At 44.2% G+C, this 20,761-nt stretch overlaps 1 protein-coding gene across 1 annotated transcript; it reads right to left on the bottom strand.

Moving 5' to 3' along the window:
- Positions 1 to 7,925: 7,925 nt before the first annotated feature.
- On the bottom strand, positions 7,926 to 10,673 carry LOC127007970 (proline-rich protein 36-like). The gene is made up of 2 exons (XM_050879515.1): positions 10,644 to 10,673; positions 7,926 to 10,002 (listed from the first exon to the last, which is right to left on the bottom strand). The coding sequence occupies exons 1-2, from the start codon at positions 10,671 to 10,673 to the stop codon at positions 8,086 to 8,088; spliced, it is 1,947 nt and encodes a 648-aa protein (XP_050735472.1). The 3' UTR covers positions 7,926 to 8,085.
- Between the last annotated feature and the right edge of the window lie 10,088 nt (positions 10,674 to 20,761).

Here is a 20,761-nt window from a genome sequence, read left to right as displayed (position 1 = left end):
CGGACCTCTTGTGTTCAAAAGGCGCATAAAATAGAAGTCAGACAATGTCCTGCAAGTTTCGCTAAAGTCGGGTGATTATTGCTTTGGTGACTCCTGACAACTTAGGCAGCATATCAGCATCCCTCATAAGCCACACACCCTCAGTGCTCTCCAGGTAAACAAAGGAGGAGGATGAATGTATGAGCTCTTGTTTTGCACTTTGCCTTTTATCCATACCTATTTGTTGCAAGGCTACAAAATCTTACCCATATATCCAGCATGGGTCTCAACCCATTCACTGAAGCGGAAAAGGGTCGTATTCGAGCCCAAAGGGAGGAAAAGTCTCCATCATTTAAATATGCAGGCGATTAGGACATGGCAAAACAACTGTAAATAGTCTGCTCTCTGCTCTACGTGACCTCCCGTCAAATGAAGTTCCAGCACATAAAGCACGCCCTGGAGCCAAGAGAAAGACTTCAAAGAGCACAGATAGTGGTTTTGCCATGTCCTAATCGCCTGCATATTTCAATGATGGACACTTTTTCTTCCCTTAGGGCTCAAATACGACCCTTTTCTGCATCTGTGAGTGGCATCTGTGAGATATCTATCTATCTATCTATATCTATATCTATATCTATATACAGTCATCCCCCGCCGTTCGCGGGTATTTCGTTCCCGGACTTCGGCGCGATGCGCGAAACCGCGAACGGCGGGACTATAACCCTATGGGAAAATATGCATTTGGGGAAGTCACCTCTGACACGTCATATAAAACATGTTTTTTTCGTTCCCAAAAGTAGCCCAATTTGCGATAAGTAGCCCAATCTGGCAACACTGCAGTGTGGCGGCGCGTGAATTTTTTTTTTTAGGATAATGTTGCTATGAGAAAATCTCGACCAATAGCAGTCGTCCCTGAGTGAGCTGCTGGCCAATAGGAAAGCATGACGTCACAGTCTAACCGTGACGTCACTCAGGAGCAACCTAAAGGCGGTGTCACACTAGCACTTTTTCCGTCAACTTTTTCCGTCGTTTTTCTGAAAATCGTCGATATCTTGGCTGCGGCCTGTCACACACAAACGGTGTTTCGTCTGAAACTTTCCGTCGGCACAGACCATGGGAATGTAAACAAACATGGAGTCCACGCTGCGGCAAAGATACGCTGCTCTGAACCTAATACTGTGTATTGTGAGACTTAGACGAGCTAAACAAGCCAAAAAGCGTGCATGGATGCGCTCATGGTTGGCTGCCGGGAAAGAGAAAGTGTGTACCACAGGCTGTTAAAAGAGCTGAGTTTAGAGGATCATGAGACTCTGAAGAATTGGATCAGGTTGGACAAGAGCCAGTACCACAGACTTCTGGAGTTAGTGACACCTCTTATTGCCAGAAGTGACACCAGGATGAGGAAGGCTGTCACTGCAGGAGAGCGTTTGAGACAGGTTGAAGCCACGGAAAGTCTCGGTCTTGGTCTTGGACATGTACACAAAGGCGGAAATTTGCAGGCGGAAACGATCCTGATCGTCTGGCAACTTCATGCGATCCTTTCATGCTGACCGCTGAAACATCGACGGAAATGGCATTAAGCGACGGAAAAGTGCTAGTGTGACACCGCCTAACGCCCATTGCCCGCCTCCTCCTCTCTCCTTCCCCCTCCTCTGCCTCCCTCCCTCCTCCTCTCTGCCTTCCTCCCTCCTCTCCCTTTCCCTCCTCTCTGCCTCCTCCTCCTCCTCTCTGCCTTCTTATTTAGCGTCAATGCATCCAGATACTGTGAAACTGGGGCAGATAAGCGGGGGTCACAATTAGTTGATCACATGAAACCATGATGGGTGAGACCGAATATGGGGTGACTATATATATCTATATCTATATATATCTATATATCTATATATATATATATATATATATATATCTATATCTATCTATATATATATATATATCTATATCTATATATCTATCTATCTATCTATCTATCTATCTATATATATATATATATATATATATATATATATATATATATATATATATATATATATATATATATATATATATATATATATATATATATATATTATTTTATTTTAACATCATCACTATATATATTATTTTAAGATCATCACTTACTGAAGCCTGTTTCACCCCTATCCACTTATTCCTCACTAGTCTTTTAGCTCTGCCATGATGCAGTGCAATTTCAAAGAAAGAGCACTGACATATCAGATTGACACGTCTAAGGACGAGATAGAAAACTGCTGTGACAGGAACAGCACACCCAAGGTACAGTACAGTCTCCAGGATTGCTAGTTTCAAGTTTGCGATTCACCAAGTTTGTGATAGGGACCAAAAAAATTTTTTTTTAATTGAAAACTGAAATTGCGATATGACCCAAAAGGAAAAGGAAAAGGCTGCTAAAACCAGTTTTTCTCACACCTTGTTGTGGTCCTTGACTCCAATTCTCGCTCTTACCCACCCCCTGGGCCTTTCCATTGGCCGCGAGAAGCATGGTGAGTGGGATCCGGGCAGCCAGGCGGCTGATGATGGTGATGATGAGTGTCGGTGGCGTGACCCCCGCATCAGAGCCACCCAAACGGTATTTTCATTGGGGCCCGCGTGTGTGTGGCTGTGTTTATTGTGGGCCCAGGCTCCTCAGTTTGCTAATTCTTATTTTCCACATGTTGCACGGGACTTCTTTCTTTTCTTCCATCTCTTCTTTTTCAAAAAGAAGAGATGGAAGAAAAGAAAGGGGTCCCGTGCAACATGTGGAAAATAAGAATTGGCAAATTGAGAAGCCCAAGCCCATAATAAACACAGCCACACACACACGGGCCCTGATAAAAATACCGTTCAGGTGGCGCCGACCGACGCCACTGACACTCATTATCACCATCACCATCATCAGCCAGCCATCAGCTGTTCGGGCCCAGCGCGTGGCCAGGGCTGTCTGCACACATACACTTCGCCACCCGGATGGGTGGCCAAGCGCAAGATGTCAACGATTTTCAATTTTCCCCATGAGAATAATGGTTCAAAGTTTGCGATGTTAATAGTTTTGACCTGCAACGTCGACCTATTTATCGCAAACTTGGAGACAGTATTGTACCTTGGGCACATCCACGCGCTCGTAGCTACACTGGAACTGAAGGCAATAGCTGCGTGGTTGCCCGCATACCGGGACAGGGCCAGGTTACGGACATCAAACAGGAACTAGACGTGTAAAATTCTGGAATCTCGAAGGTTTGGTTAAAATGTGCATGGTTTTCTATCATATCATATACTGTATATTCATATGTATTTTGAATCCTACCGAATGAAAGTCAGGACACGGATATAAAGTAAATTATCACATTATAGACTTAAGTATCGCACATTTAGTAATATTATTGTATTATCGCATGCTTACTATCGCATATTGCACAGATGGCAAAATTATCGCATTTTGTGATAATTACCGCACATCTGGCATCATTGCTCCTAGCTCCAACGGTTGGAGGATAACGCCCAGTGTGACACCGGCTTAGTCTGCTTTGTACACTCGCAGATGTAGCAGGACGCGCTCATGTCCATATACATTTGTGCTCTAGTTTGCGATCATTGTGTTTTCAGCATTATATTATTCATATATTAAACTATATTATTTACATTATTTATATTCACATTACAGTAAACCCTTGATATAACAGACTAATTGGGGGGAAACTTTGTCCATTAATGCTGAAAGTCCATTATAAGTGGTGAAAATTAAAAAAAAACGTGAAACAATACTGACGAACTTAATAAACGTAGGTATATATATATATATATATATATATATATATATATATATATATATATATATATATATATATATATATATATATATATATATATATATATATTATTTATTTTTATTGTGTAGGTTGTGTGCACATTGTCTGTATAGCCACATAGCACACTTGGCGATGGACTGCGAGGCACTGAGGCTGCCAGGTTGGCAATGGGGCCCTGCGGGAGGGCTGAATTGTTACGGGAATGGGTAAAATTTTACAAGTGCACCAATCTCGCACTGGCATTTTTTTTTTTTTTTTTTTCGGTTATGAAATAATATGATAACTGTTTCTATCACAAATCACTAAATGATTGACTTTTCAATGCCTTTTGTACACCTGCTGCAGCCCGCAGCTGCACTCTCAAAATAACTCGCAGTTACTATTATTGCTTACAGTTTTTTACATTTCACTCACCGCTCACAAAGATCACAAGTGGACAAACTAGAACAAAGCCAGGCAAATTAATGTTTTCCTGCCGTGTATTCTCCCAGTGCGCATGTGTGGTGGACAGCAGAGCGACTTATTTCTGCGAGGAGGTATTTCTCGCAACACCGGCACGCGAATTGGACCACGCACGCCGTCGCCATGTCCCGTCCCGCACTGCATATTTCCACGCCCGACACCGAGTGCAAAGGACATCCCCCAGCTAATAAGGCATTCCAACTAACCAAGCTGTCATGATACTAATTTGTAAAAAAAACACTTCAGCAATGCAAACTCCTTCTAATGGCTTAAGAGAGATTAGACGGAGGAGGAAAAAAGACTAGCTGATTTACCCAAGTACTACCGACATCATACAAAAACAAGTCACCGAAGGCCCTAACATATATTAAATAACAGACACATGGTGTTTATACTATGGGGCCATTCCGAACAGAAAATAACCTCAAAGCCATAAGATAATTTAAATATAAAACTTTTGCATGCTTTTACTGAAAAGATGTTTGTATTATTTCAAAACACATCACTCAAGTGTTTATTAGCTCATTTGAATAACTCTTTTGACCTATTTCAAGAATTCAGCTTAACTTTTTTTCATATCGACTATAATAATTTTTTAGTGGCATTTGTTTCCCACATATTCACCTTTCTTTGACAGTTTCCAGATAAAACAATGTATAATCCTTTTAGAAAAGGTACGTAAAATTGTGTTAATACAAAATGTTTCCAGAGGTATATTTTCATTGGTAAAACACCTTATATAAGTTTGGTTTTACAAAAAACTTGGATGAAACTATATACAGTGAAAGTTCAGTCATCAGCATCTGCATTATATGATGCTCAACATTATCTGGAGACTTGATCTCCAAACCTTTCACCGTATTCTCATAAGGAACAGTTATTTCAAGGCAATTATCCACATTAAGACTGAGACATGCAAAACCATCACAATATCAACATAACTTACATTTAAATGGGAAATACTGCGCAAAACTTTCAGAAAGTCAGCACTATGAACCGGTTATATGGGGGACTGATGTCGATGGAGTGGCATGCAGTACTAGGCGAATGGGGAAAACAAACTTTATAGGACCAAGTATTTTTTCTAATGAGTGGATCAAAAGAAATTTGGAGAAACTAGACATAAGTGAGAATTCTTCCCAAACCTTTACAGCTTGTGTAGAAAAAATACATACTTAGAATAAATGTAGGTAAAGTTGAGAGCATACACTATAGCTGCGCATGGCATGGTGCACTCATCTCCATCCTGTTGGCCCTTTGAGCCTATGGTGGGCAAGAACCCATTAACCCCTCTGCTGTGATTGGCACATATTTCGCCTGCACTGGTAGCCTGGTAACATATGCTCCCAGGTCTTTCTCTACCTCTGTGGTGAATAGTGGAGTGTTCCCCATGTGGTATTGGTATGCTGGATTTCCTCTCTCAAGGTGCTTGACTTTACATTTTCCTTCATTGAATTGTAGCAGCTACTTATTGCTTCACTCCTGTAGCTTGGTGATGTCTTCTTGTAGGAAATCCACATCCAACGGGTTAACCTGACCCAGAGCCAGTGTTACCACACAGGTTACCACAGTTTACCTCCCTAGGTTTCCCCAAGTACTCATTTATCAACCATCCCCAAAAGAATGAACAGCTGGGTGGACTGCACGGCAACTGTCCAGGCTGGGATTTGAAACTAGGTCTGCAGATTCATAGTTAGGAATGCTAACCACTGCACCCCGGAGGTGGTGAAATTGTAAAACCAGAGGAAAGAAATATTGAAACCAAAATAAATGACAAGTGTAAGGAGGACCCTAAACTTTTTGTAGGTGCCAATGGTAAACTGAAACACTTGGAAGGAATCAACAAGCTGAAGGCAGAAGAAAAGGTCTACCAAGACACGTTATGCAAGCTGAAATAACAAACAAATTCCACTCAGGTTTTGCTAAGGAAAGTGATTTTGTGGTGGGAGAGGGTGACTGGAAAGCAGTGCTGAAAGACATAAAAGTAGAAGTGCAGAAACTGGATATACTGTAAGGAAGATGAAAAAATGGTATCAGGGACTGACAAGATCTCTAACTAGTTATCAAACCAATGCAGAGAAGTGGCACATAAGATTCAATCTAATTTTGTTCATTGGTAGTAGAAAAAGTGCCTCAGGAGGGGACAAGGACCAATATGGTGCCAACATAAAGAGGAGGGATTATAGAAGAGCCCATGAATTTTAGACCAGTGTCCTTGACTAGTGCTGATAAAATTGAACAAGATAATTCTAAAAGTCAAATGGACATAATTATTGGAGATTAGTATGTTGACAGTCAGTTTGGATTCAGAAAAGGAAGGTCATATTTTGCAAATTTCTTGAGTTTCTACTCGAGTGATTGACATGCTAATGGATAATAGGATGGATTGTGTGTACTTAGATACAGGGAAAGCTTTTGACACCATACTCCATTAGTAACCACAGTGGATTTCAAGCATATAGTTAGACTTAACCCGTCCGCTGTGATTGGCACGGATTTGGCTTTCACTGGTAGCCTGCTAACATATACTCCCAGGTCTTTCTCTGCCTCTGTGGTGGATAGTGGAGTATTTCCCATGTGGTATTGGTATGCTGGATATCCCCTCCCAAGGTGAATGACTTGACATTTTTCTTCATTGAATTGTAGCAGCCACTTTTTGTTCCATTCCTGTAGCTTGGAGATGTCTTCTTGTAGGAAATCCACAGTCAAGGGGTTAAAGGAAGCCTCTTGGAGTGAATGAGACATTTCAGGAGAGACCAATAGGTGAAGATGATGATAAAGGACAGAAGGTCACCGTGGAGTAACAAGTGGAGTTCCTGATTTACATAAAGAATATGGAGGATGAGACAAACAATTACGCAAGCCTGTTTGAAGATAATTCAAGGATCATGAGGAAAGTAGAAGCTGAAGATTTTAAATTGTTGCAGGAAGCTCCAGAAAGGAATTAGAAATAAAGCTAGGTGTGAGGAAATTAATTTCAGGGCCATAAAACGTGAAATATTGGAAACAGGTAAAAATACTGAGGCCATCACGGAATCATCCTATTGCAGATGAACAAATCACAAAAGGAAGAGATGACCTGGGAGTGTTGGTCCAAAATTGTTTGAAACCCCAAGAAACAATAATATTGTTAAAAACTTAAAAGCTATTGATAAATATTGAATGGCATTTCACTATATGGACAAAGATGAAGTTATGAGTGGCTCTGATGAATTATGTAGCAACAGTGTGGCCCCCACATAAAAGAAAAAAAGCTATAAACAAGACTGAGAGAATACAAAGAGCAGCAACCATGATGGTTCCCAGTCTGAAAGATTTATCATACAAAGATAAACAGGAAGGTTGGGGCTGTCATCCTTAGAAGAGAGGTGACATGACTGCAGTGTTCAGGACAATGATGGGAGTTGGAAGAATTGATAGAGGTCTGTTTGTATGGTAAGAGGGAGCAAAAAAAAGGACTTAAAAAGAAATTGAAGTAGATAAGATGCGAAATATAGTTTTCCATATAAATACAATGAATTGTGGATAGTCCAGACAAAAAGATCCAATCCAAAAACTTAAATGACTTTACAAGCCAACAAGTATGATAAATTGAGACATGGAGACAGGACCCCACAAGCGTAGCTCATTTCCTGTGTATCACAACTAGGTAAACACGCACGCACGTATACACATACACACTAAAACTCTTTACATTATATTAGTTATGTTACATTCAATGCATCAGCTTCAAACAATAAAGAAAGGCACAAGATAGGGTAAAAAATCTGTACTTCAAATTTTCCTTTTTAACATATACTAACTCAGCAAATTCACAAGGAGGCAATGTCACACTTCTGTTCAACTATTTATGGTCAGGCACAGATTCATTTTCTCCATGGATCTCCCTCACTCTAGAGATGCTGGTTTTCTCATGTTTGTCACCAAGTTTATAGACACTTTTGTTTAGGGGTATGTGGTAGCCACTTGGCCTCCTCCTGTCCCCAGAGGAAGGTGTTGTAATGGAGGTTGTGGGTGACACTGCTGTTGAGGAGGCTGATTGATTGGTGAGGCTATGATGGCGTGGCAGGGGAAGAGGGGGTGGTAGTGGTGGAGATGGTGTTGGAGTGGAAGCTGGAGCAGTATGAGGTGGAAGGGTAGAGGAGAGGATGGGTTTAGGGCCAAGAGAATGTGGGTGTGACAAAGAAGCAGGCATTTGTGATATGGGAAGCTGCCGCAGGAAGGGTAAAGGCTTTCCCTTCTCGGAGATGCCCTTGGCAGGCATAGTGTATAGCTCTTGGTCTTTATTGTAGCCTTGTTTGCTGAGTGTTTCAGGACTGTGATTTGATTTCTTTAAGGGCACAACATGGCTGGGGTTCTTCTTTCTGCTGGCATCCTTGTCTGGCACTGAGCGGGATATGCGTTGTCTAAGAACAGCATCAGGTGTGAGAGGGGGCCCTGAGGGAGTGGGCACAGCCAATGTGTGACTTACAACTGGTAGTGAGGCAGTGGTGACAGTGGGGCCTATGGTGGGGGGTTTTACCATCACAGGACTGCCTGGAGTGCTGGGCTGACCCTGGTCTTGGGACACCCGAATCTGCACTGCCTGCAACAGGATTCTCATCTCATCTGTCATATGTGGTTGATCCTGAGAGTCTACAGCAACTGGAGTCGATTCCTGGGGGGCAACCCCTGAGGCCTCTATCACTACAAATGACTCGCCCTTCCTCCCTGGGGAAAGGAGATCCCCATGGGAGACAGATACATCCTTTGAGCAACGAATCAGAGGAGAGAGGCCTTTGGATGAATCCATGACAAATATTGGCTGAAGCACTTCTTCTGGAGGATTATAAATAGATGAGGCAAGGGTCACTGCCACTGAGGAAGAAAGAGAATGAAGATTCTGGCCAGCAGAAGACAAGGGGGTAGTGACAAGGGTAGGGGTAGTGACAAGGGTTGGGGTAAGTGAAGAGGCCAAGGATGAAGGGATGACCTGTCGCATTACACCTGGAGGGACCTCATTAGGGCAAGCTGAGCCCCCTGAGGAGCCCTTGAGCAGAAGGGCCTTCAGTAGGGTCTCCTTCTGAGGGGACTTGATTGCAGCTTCCTTACCTAAGAAAGGCTGGTTTGTGGAGTCTTTCTTGGGGGTGGAATTGCCTTCAAATTCAGCGAAGGTTTGGTCAACAGGGAAAACCTGTGGTTCTCCGTCCTGGTGGGGCTGGTGTAGTACAAGTTGAGGCAGGGAAACTCTTCGATTTGTTTCCATTCCTGGACTCTTGTCCTTGTATAAAACAGTCAGTTCATCTTTTTGCAGAAAACTGACTGTCTCTTTAGAGAGGAAAGGCATTACTGAAGGCTCCGTTCCTTGTGGCTTGGGGAGGATGGGCTTTGGATCACCAGATGCAATCACAAGTTTCTTCATCTCAGCAGGGGAGTGGGATAGACCACTGCCACAGCTGCCACCAGCACTTCCACTACCACCTCCACTACCACTGCTGCCACAGCTCTCACTATTGGTAGAAACCATGCTGGGCAAGAACTCGTGTTTCACAGGAAATTTGGGACCTCTACTTTTTCTGTTTTTAATGTAGGCAAGCTGCTCTTTGTGGATCTTGCTGAGATGTGTCCTCAGATTAGAGCGCTGAGTGAAATCCTTCTGACAAATTTGGCACTGATAGGGCTTCTCGCCTGTGTGTGTCCTTACATGGTCCTTCAGATGGACGGAGAGTCTAAATCCCTTCCCGCACCACGGGCACTTGTACTTCCTCTCCAAGTCCGCCACCTACGGGGGAAAACAAAAGAGCTGCTATAGATGGTCGCAAAATCAGCTATATTCCTCTCAGCATCTACAGCTAGGAACTCACTCTCACTCTCACTCTCACTCTCTCTCTCTCTCTCTCTCTCTCTCTCTTTTATGATCCAGATGCAAGGCCATGGATGAAGAATCCCAAGCCTGCCTTCCTCTGACACAACTTTCACAGCTCTTCTAGTCTCCTTAAGGGGTTAGTAGTAATAGATCTTCATCCCAATTTTGCAATTTGGTCAGCAATTCCAACTTCTTGCTTAAGTGAACATTTTCTGCACTCAGGTTTTTTCAGTATTACATTACTTCCTTGTAAAGCAGTGCATTGCTGATAAGAACAAAATCACACACAAAAAATCACATATTTCCTTGTAGTATGAGGGAAAAAAAACTAAGTCACAGCATGGCTAACATATGTTCAAAGCTATATTCTGTATACTATATTGAATTTACACACCTACCCCCACTTAACCCCCTCTCCCCCTCCCATACTCCCACACCCATACACCATAAGGAGTCTCCTCCAAATTTTGAAAACTTTTTTTTTGTTTTACGAAGTGAAAGTAATTATGTGCCTAGCTTTCTTATGGAATGTACTACCATGATTAAATCTCACCTACCCAACGGGTGCAGTCTTCAAATGGAGACATGCATAGGAGATTGAACCTCTGCAATGCTGTACCGAGACGCTGACTAACTGTGCCTATTAAATGTCATATGATTTGATGGCTTTAAACAAGAACAAGAACATTTAGGCATAGAAGACAAACTAGATTTGGAATTCACACCTTGCAAATATCATATTCTATTATATTACTAGATTAATTTTAAGATGATTTATGTTCATCATTTGTAGATTCAAATGAGCAAGACAATTAAAAAAAAAATTCTCAGTTAGGCAAAATCAATTATATATATCAGTTTAGAGCTGGCCAATACCAATACCCACTTAACAAAACTGGTACCAGCACCTAACATCAAGTACTAAAGTCTGTTTAAACCAAGTGTTCATCTGGCGCCTAAGCAGCATTTGTTACGCGGCACTAGATTGGCTGGCCTCCCCTCTCGGCTCTCACCCTGATTGTCTGGCTTTCTCTCTTGGCTGTAGTGGAGGCGACAGTCACTCACTCATACTCTTGGTGATAAATGTTTATAAACTATTTACCTTATACAAGATAGAGAATTTTACCTAACACCATTAACCCGTGGGCTTCGGCTATGGGAAAACCGAGAAGTGGATGAGAAACGATAAAATTACACTGCATTTTGAGACTAAGAAAAGAACATGGAACGTACATCAGAGTACTCCTCTCATAACCATGAAGACATTAAAAATATTTATTTCTACTCAAAATCCATTCTTTTTGGGTGGTGTTTGTTACAAAATAAACAGTCTCGTGACGCGTGGCATCTAGCCGAGTCGCTTGTTGTCTACCATAGAGAATTTGACAAGTGATTACTGTATGGATAGCTGATTCAGTATGCCATGACCTTACAGCACCACCTATGACAAAAAAAGCCCACCTCAAGATCACTCACCCACCACAATGACCCAGGGCATTCATGGTGGGTTGCGCTATGCCACCACCGCCTACAATTAGCTCGAATTAGGTGTTTTATGGCAAGCCCTTTTTAGGGTCCACCGTACCACAGCCACGACTCGTGAAAGCCCTGAAAAGGGTCTGCCGACATTCTTGGGTTAAATGCAGCAGTGACTGTGGATCCTAAATATGCTTGTCACAACTCAGTAAAATCAAAAGTAAAGAAATAATGACAAGTATAAGTGAAATAAGGGGTCTGAAATGTTTATACCACTTTTACATATATCTGATAATTGCACCAAATATTGAGTAAATGCTGACCTAATCCATATCATTCCATAAAGAAGAGTCTCATGAACATGATGGTATAACCAGACTATGAATAAAACGCAATGCAAGCGAACCATGGAATGATTTATCTAGACATGTCGCGTCCTTCAGAGCGGTGTGCTCGGTGGCGGTGTTGGTGCTTGGTGAGTTATGGCCTTCAAATAGCATAGTATATAAAAATATACAACACTCAATGACTCATACCAAACCAAAGCTTGCTTGCTGACCTCAGTTCTCTCATTTTTTGTTCCTCACATGGTTTCTTTAATTTCCAGTCATTCTTTTATTATTAAGAAACTGCAAAAATCATTATGATGAAGCAAACGTTTATGTCGTGCCCAACACCGCTCTGAACGACGCAATATGTCTAGATAAATCAATCTGTGTTTCGCTTACATCACATTTCATCTATAGTCTGGTTATACAGTAGAGCCCCATTTAGAGCGAGATCAATTAGCGCGAGCCACCATCTACCAAGAAAAAAATTAATTAGCGAGAAAGCCTCAGTTAGCGCGAGCAGCCGCCACGACTGATGCGCGGCACAAGCCGCGAGAGCCCTTACTTTAGCAGACGACGCCATGTTGATACAGGGCAAGTGCTTTGTTTACATTGTAATACTGAAAAGTGTGTATAAGTGAAAAAGAAGAAAAGAGGAACGAAAGGAGGAGGACCTAAGAAGCGATACAAAGCGTCACAGGTCAAAAGAAGAAGAAGAAGGATGTGGATACGGGCAACTGACCTTGGCCGTGTGTGACACACACCCGGAAAATTTGGATTTGCCGGTTGTCCAAGCTGCCGCCAACGCGGTGGGCAGAAAAGGGCTCAGTGTGACACCAGGTTACGGTGAACCGACAACTCGCTCCTGGATGGGCGCACGGGCGTTGCCAGTAGCCACAACGGTTAGAAGAAAACAGCCAGTGTGATACTGCCTTAAGGCAGCGAGGCCGCTGACCGGGTGAGCGCCGGCGATGATGTCATCGGACTCCCAGCGAATCACAAGCATGTTTTCAGAGCTCAGCCAATCGTAGGTTTTTTTTTTTAATGTGAGTGATTATTTTACGTAATTATCAAACCCAAAAGTCAGACCCACATGTGCACCAAATGATTTTTTTCATATTGGTTACTTTATTCAATTAGCGCGAATTCAGTTAGCGCAACCGTGTTCATCCACCTAATTCTTGCGCTAAATGGGGCTCTACTGTACCATCATGTTTATGAGACTTCTTTATGGAATGAAATGGATTAGGTCGGCATTGACTCAATATTTTCTGCAAATATCAGATATATGTAAAAGTGGTATAGACATTTCAGACGCGTTATTTAATTTATACTCGTCATTATTTCTTTACTCTTGATTTTACAGAGTTGTGACAAGCATATTTAGAATCCACAATCACTGCTGCATTTAATGTTGTTAAGTAAAATTGTCCATCTTGTATAAGAAGTGAGCTAAGGTAAATAGTTTGTAAACATTTATCACCAAGAGCATGTGTGAGTGATTGACGCATCCACTACAGCCGGGGGAGGAAGCCAGCCAATCAGCCTCAGGGTGAGAGCCGAGAGTTGAGGCCAGCCAATCAGGTGCCGTGTAACAAATCCCGCTTAGGCGCCAGATGAACGCTTGGTTTGAACAGACTATAGTACCACTGAGCAGGCAAGTGTCAAGGTTTCACTACAAAGCTAGAACCATCAGGCTGCCAGCCTGTTAGGCACTATCTATGGGGGAAGAGTTGAGGGAGAGAGCAGTGAAAGGCAGACAAATAAAGCTGCTCTGGAAAATTATGAAAAGAAGGAGGAGGAGGAGGAGGAGGAGGAGGAGGAGGAGGAAGGTAAAGCAGGCTATAAGAAAGTGGAAGTGGTGTCAACATGGGATGGAGAAAACAAGGAAAGCATGAAAGAGCGATTTTCTATGGATGCAATAGCAAGTGTGTTGAATGTAGAGTGATTGAATGGGTGAAGTGTGGTGTTCAAAGATGACTAACCCTCTCGCGCACGATGACGCGTTTCGAGTCATCAAAGGGTAAAAGGTCCTGACACACGATGACGCGAAATGCGTCATAAAAGTTTAAAAAATTGATTAAAAATTAAGTTTTCGGTGAAAGTGCGTCAAATTTGGGAGTGTCATTTGTTGGAATAAGTTTCTTAATGGTAACATATGGCAACCTTTCTAAGGAGCGTAAACGAGGAGCTTTGAATTATTTTTATTTGTTAGCCTACTCTGACGGGAGAGGAAAAAATACAGGTTTCTCAGTGTAACTTGGGAACTAATAGGTGTATGAGGATTTTGAGGATACCATAAGAATCCTCACTAAATTCCGCTGAGAAAACATATATTCGGCTAAAAAAAGTTGGCCCACAAAATTCTGAGCTAGCGAGTGGGGAAGAGTTGGTACTTTGGATTTATTGTCTACAATACTCTATACGGAGACTTGAAACAAGTTTGTATTATTTATATATGTATATTTTCCTCTATTCTTATTTGCACATGTTCTAGTACAAGTCTTTATGAAGCCATTGATACTAAATTTATTGGGGTACGATATATCTGTGAGGGTAAAATACGTCCAGGAATGTAGAGTATCGCGGCTGCAAAAATAGGCCGGTCGGGCCTGAGAAATGTATGATGAGTGGAACAGAAACTTATTGGAAACTTACGGTGTGCAAGAAGGTTCAGACACATGGTAAAAATGAATGAAGGAGGGAATGTCAGGGGGAGACCACTATAAACTCTCGCCTGCGCCAGAACGGGCTGGGCCGACCATCAGGCCCCATCGGGAAGAAGCCTTGGGCTGACCATCGGCCAAGGTCAGTTGCCCGTATCCGCATCCACAACGTAAACAAAGCACTTGCCCTGTATCAACAAGGCATTGTCTGCTAAAGTAAGGGCTCTCATGGCTTGTGCCGCGAATCATGGTAACTTGTGCCGCGCCTTATGGCGGCTTGTGCCGTGCCTCATGGCGGCTTGTGCCGTGCCTCATGGCGGCTTGTGCCGTGCCTTATGGCGGCTTGTGCCGTGCCTCATGGCGGCTTGTGCCGTGCCTCATGGCGGCTTGTGCCGTGCCTCATGGCGGCTTGTGCCGTGCCTCATGGCGGCTTGTGCCGTGCCTTATGGCGGCTTGTGCCGTGCCTCATGGCGGCTTGTGCCATGCATCATGGCGGCTTGTGCCGTGCATCATGGCGGCTTGTGCCGTGCCTCATGGCGGCTTGTGCCGTGCCTCATGGCGGCTTGTGCCGTGCATCATGGCGGCTTGTGCCGTGCCTCATGGCGGCTTGTGCCGTGCCTCATGGCGGCTTGTGCCGTGCCTCATGGCGGCTTGTGCCGTGCCTCATGGCGGCTTGTGCCGTGCCTCATGGCGGCTTGTGCCGTGCCTCATGGCGGCTTGTGCCATGCATCATGGCGGCTTGTGCCGCGCATCATGGCGGCTTGTGCCGTGCCTCATGGCGGCTTGTGCCGTGCCTCATGGCGGCTTGTGCCGTGCATCATGGCGGCTTGTGCCGTGCATCATGGCGGCTTGTGCCGTGCATCATGGCGGCTTGTGCCGTGCCTCATGGCGGCTTGTGCCGTGCCTCATGGCGGCTTGTGCCGTGCCTCATGGCGGCTTGTGCCGTGCATCATGGCGGCTTGTGCCGCACATCATGGCGGCTTGGCGCAATTTTAAAAATTCAGTCGTGGTGTGTGATGCACACCCGGAGAAGTTGGAGTTGCCGGTCACCCCTATCACCAAAGCGGCTGAAGGAAACAGGCCTAGTGTGACACCAGCAGCTTAGAGGTGCGGTCACACAAGCTAGTTTCTCAGGAATTTCCTACCAAAATTATATCCCAACAATTTTCTGCCTCAAATTTATCCTCAAGTTTGGTCACACAGAGGACTGTTGTATTCTGGGATATATCAGCTGAAAAGCAAAACAAACAATGGATCCAGACGTTGCAGAGTTTGGTTTGTGGTGTTTGCTGAAGAAAAAGAAAAAGATGAAAAGAAAGCATTTATTAATTCGTGAGTGGTTAGCTCGGAGACAAAGGGAAAGTGTGTTACAGCTTGCTACCGCTAATAAAATGCCACGAGAACTTAGCAGTGACGACCCATGCATGATAATGCAGCGGTTACACTTGGACAAGAAGCAAGTCCAAGACCTGCTCAACCTGGTTACTCCAGGCTTATCTAGCTTCATGGAACTCATTGTGGAGCTGGAATAAACAGCAGATAGCTACTACACCGATCAGCTGATACCATCTTCTTGTGACCACAAGTTACCAACCTCACAAGAAAATAACCAACATGCTGGTGACAGAGTTTCTGACTAGAATTTCGATGAGTTTCCCGTGAAATGCATCCGACTTTGAATCTCTCTACAAAATTCTCGAGAAACTAGCGGTTGGGTGACCGTGTTCACACGTGCTGGGGCGAGATTCCCGGAGCTTATTCTTGATTTCATTTGCACTGTACAGCTTCTTCTAGAGTCAGGGTTAATCTTGAGGGCAACATGTGGGTAGTTTTAGGCCACTCGGCAGTGACTGAAAAATCCCAGGTGGTTAGCAGTGGATTCAAACAAACATCATAGACAGCGCACCAAATGCGAGGCCGACTCGCTAACCACTCAGCCACTGCCTCCCCATATATATATATATATATATATATATATATATATATATATATATATATATATATATATATATATATATATATACAGTACCCTCTTGAGTTTCGAGCTATCTGAGTTTCGTGGTTAGTCATAAATTCTTATCATCCCGACTTTTGCACATTATCACCCTGAGTTTCGCGCTGCTTTGACATGTACGGGTCACATCTAGTTACCATCGGCGTCACGCACGCTACCTTTAAAGGTAGTATCACACTGGACGTTGTCCTTCAGACATTGTGGGGGAGAGAGAGAGAGAGAGAGAGAGAGAGAGAGAGAGAGAGAGAGAGAGAAAATGGGTCGTTTTGAAGCCACAGTTGAAGGCGGCTGCCTTACAATTGGCTGACAGTTCTGAAAACATGCTTGTGATTCGCTGGGAGTCCGATGACATCATCACTGACGCTCACCCTATCAGCGGCTTCACTGCTTTAAGCTCGTGTCACAATGGCCGTTTTCGTCCAACTGTTGGGGCTACAGGCAATGCCCGTACGCTCAACCGGGAGCGAGTTCACGGTTATCCGTAAGCTGGTGTCACACAGTGTTTTTTTCTTCCCGCCGCGTTGGCGCCGGCTAGGGTAACCGGCAACACCAACTCTTCCGAGTGTGCATCACACACGGCCAAGTTCAGTTGCCCGTATCCACATCCACAACGTAAACAAAGCACCTGCCCTGTATCAACATGGCGTCGTCTGCTAAAGTAAGGGCTGTCTGCCATTAGTTATGGACTTGTTGCTTCAGTTAAATGGAAGGAAGAAACAGTTGTGGGTGTGGCGTGCCTGTGGTTCCTCCATGCCAGTTCTCATTGTCACCACTGCGCGTGCGCGGCCAACACTCCCATCTTGACTCAACCACATAAACACATGGATCGAATAACAACACACACACACACACACACACACACACACACACACACCAGACTCATTAAGAACCACTGAAAATGCTTCTGACAAACAGAAACGACTTCACCATTTCTTGAGTGTGTTAGAACGTATTTGGTGAGTGGCTCACATGAACCAAACCTAGCTCTTGGCAAGAAGAGAGCAGTCGTCTTTAACACTGCTCTCTTCTTGCCACTGAGTATGTTTGGTTTGTATGAATCACTCACCAAATAAGTTCTAACACACTCTAGGAAATGGCAAAGCCATTTTTGTTTGTGAGAAACATCTGCCATGGTTCATGATGAGTCTGGTGTTTGTGTGTGTATGTGTGTGTGTGTGTGTTTCTTGTTACTCGATTGGAGTCTAGATGGGTGGGTTGGCTGCTCACGCGCAGCAGTGACAATGAGTACTGGCACGGAGGAGCCACAGACACACCACACCCACAACAGCTTCTTCTTTCCATTTAACTGCAGCAACAAGTCCATAACTTGGGTAATGGCAGCACAAGCCGCGAGAGGCCTTACTTTAGCAGACGACGCCATGTTGATACAGGACAAGTGCTTTGTTTACGTTGTGGTTGTGGATACGGGCAACTGACCTTGGCTGTGTGTGACGCACACCCGGAAAATTTGGATTTGCCGGTTGCCCAAGCTGCCGCCAACGCGGTGGGCAGAAAAGGGCTCAGTGGGACACCAAGTTACGGTGAACCGACAACTCGCTCCCAGATGGGCACACGGGCGTTGCCAGTAGCCACAACAGTTAGAAGAAAACGGCCAGTGTGACAATGCCCCAAGGCAGCGAGGCCACTGACCGGGTGAGCACCGGCGATGACATCATCGGACTCCCAGTGAATCACAAGCATGTTTTCAGAGCTCAGCCAATCGTGAGGTTTCATCTGTGGCTTTAAAATGACCCGTTCTCTCTTCCTGTTTTCTTCCTATTTCCAAGGTACATTTTTGAGATAACAAGGGAATAAAGGAGGAAAAAAAGTCAGCTCCGGGGGGCAGCATGAGCCAATTATAATGGTGCCACTATAAACAGTTGCCTGCGCCATGACTGGCTCAGGGCTGACCATCAGACCCAGATGGATAGTCAACCGGAGAGTAGTTCAGCATGCTCTCTAAAGACAGATCCTCTCTTTATCCACACCACACTGCATTCACACAACATATACACCTTTTCCCTAAATTAAAATTTCAAAATGGCGCACATACACCAAGCCTCGCAGTCCCCGACTGGGGGGGAGACCACAAATTCCCCCAGGGAGGACTCCCCTTCTGGCTGCCGACCCGAGAGGTGTCTTGATATCTCCTCGAACCTCTTTCTTCTCAATTTCTGCAACATTCGCGGTCTTCGCTCTAATTTTCATTCTGTGGAACATCATCTCTCCTCCTCTAAACCTCACCTTCTCTTCCTTACCGAAACGCAGGTTTCTGAGGCTACTGACAGCAATCTCTACTCTGTTCCCTCCTACTATCTCTATCCTAAATTTCAATAAAAAGCTGGATGTTGCGCCTACGTGCGCAACGACATCACTTGCTCTCGTGCCCACGACCTTGACTCTTCTGAATTTTCCACCATCTGGCTAAGACTTCATTGTCATTCTATTACTAAATACATCTGTGCTGTTTATCTCTCACCTAACTCTACCAACTATGTAAAATTCTTTGACTATTTGAATTCTAAAGTGGAGCACATCTTGACCCACTCTCCCTTCGCTGAAATTTCCATCCTAGGAGATTTCAATGTTCACCACCAGCTTTGGCTTTCATCCTCTTTCACTGACCATCCTGGTGAACAAGCCTACAACTTTGCTATCCTCAACGACCTAGAGCAGTTGGTCCAACACCCTACACGTATTCCCGACCGTCTTGGAGATCGGCCCAACATTCTAGACCTCTTCCTTACCTCAAACCCTTCTGCTTATTCTGTCAAACTGTTCTCTCCGTTCGGCTCCTCCGATCACAATCTTATTTCTGCATCCTGTCCTATCGCTCCTGTACACCCTCTGGACCCACCGAAGAGGCGATGCTTCTGGCATTTTGCTTCAGCTCGGTAGGACGACCTGAGGATGTACTTTTCCGATTTCCCGTGGAATGATTATTGCTTCCAGGATAGAGACCCCTCTGTGTGTGCTCAGCGCATCACAGAGGTGATTGTCTCTGGAATGGAGGCATACATTCCTCGTTCTTTCTCTACTCCTCACACTAAAAAGCCTTGGTTTAATCATGCTTGTTCTCGTGCTGTCAATGATAGAGAGGTAGCTCACAAAAGGTACCAGAGCCTTCAAACTAATGCTAATTATGAACTTTACATTTCTGCCCGAAATCGTGCCAAATCTATTCTCCGACTAACCAAAAATTCTTTCATTAATAGAAAATGTCAAAACCTTGCTTTCTCTAACTCTTCCTGTGACTTCTGGCATCTAGCCAAAAACATCTCCTCCAACTTCACTTCTTCATCTTTCCCTCCACTACTCAGTCCTGACGGCAACACTGCCGTCTCATCTATCTCTAAGGCTGAACTCTTCTCTCAAACTTTTTCTAAAAACTCCACTCTGGACGATTCTGGGCATATTCCTCCTACTCATCCCCCCTCTGACTCCTTTATGCCTGTTATAAAGATTCTTCAAAATGATGTTTTCTATGCCCTCTCTGGCCTCGATCTTCAGAAGGCTTATGGACCTGATGGAGTGCCTCCTATTGTCCTTAAAAACTGTGCCTCCGTGCTGTCACCCTGCCTGGTCAAACTCTTTCGCCTCTGCCTGTCAACATCTACCTTTCCTTCTTGCTGGAAGTATGCCTTCATACAGCCTGTACCTAAGAAGGGTGACTGCTCCAATCCCTCAAACTACCATCCTATTGCTTTACTTTCTTGTCTATCTAAAGCTTTTGAATCAATCCTTAACCGGAAGATTCAAAAGCACCTTTCCACTTCTGACCTTCTATCTGATCTCCAGTATGGGTTCCGCTAAGGGCGTTCTACTGGTGATCTCCTAGCCTTCTTAACTGACTCTTGCTCATCCTGTCTTAGTCGTTTCGGTGAAACTTTTGCTATTGCGCTGACATATCAAAAGCTTTTGATAGGGTCTGGCACAAATCTTTGCTTTCTAAACTACCCTCCTACGGTTTCTATCCTTCTCTCTGTACCTTTATCTCCAGTTTCCTTTCTGACCGTTCTATTTCTGCCGTGGTAGACGGTCACTGTTCTCCCCCTAAATCTATTAACAGTGGTGTCCCACAGGGTTCTGTCCTATCTCCCACTCTTTTTCTGTTGTTCATTGATGATCTTCTTTCCAAAACGAACTGTCCTATCCATTCCTACGCCGATGATTCCACTCTGCATTATTCG

This window comes from Eriocheir sinensis, chromosome 36 (genome assembly GCF_024679095.1).
Source record: "Eriocheir sinensis breed Jianghai 21 chromosome 36, ASM2467909v1, whole genome shotgun sequence".
NCBI lineage: Eukaryota > Metazoa > Arthropoda > Malacostraca > Decapoda > Varunidae > Eriocheir > Eriocheir sinensis.
The sequence above is the reverse complement of the archived record's forward strand: the minus strand, read 5'-3'. Positions and strand labels throughout refer to the sequence as shown.

Bases quoted from the DNA above. Each gene is read 5' to 3' on its own strand.
- LOC127007970 (XM_050879515.1), bottom strand. From the start codon at position 10,673: ATGTCTCCATTTGAAGACTGCACCCGTTGG. The intron at 10,003-10,643 runs GTAGGTGAGATT...TTTCCCCCGTAG, and splicing joins TTGAAGACTGCACCCGTTGG to GTGGCGGACTTGGAGAGGAA.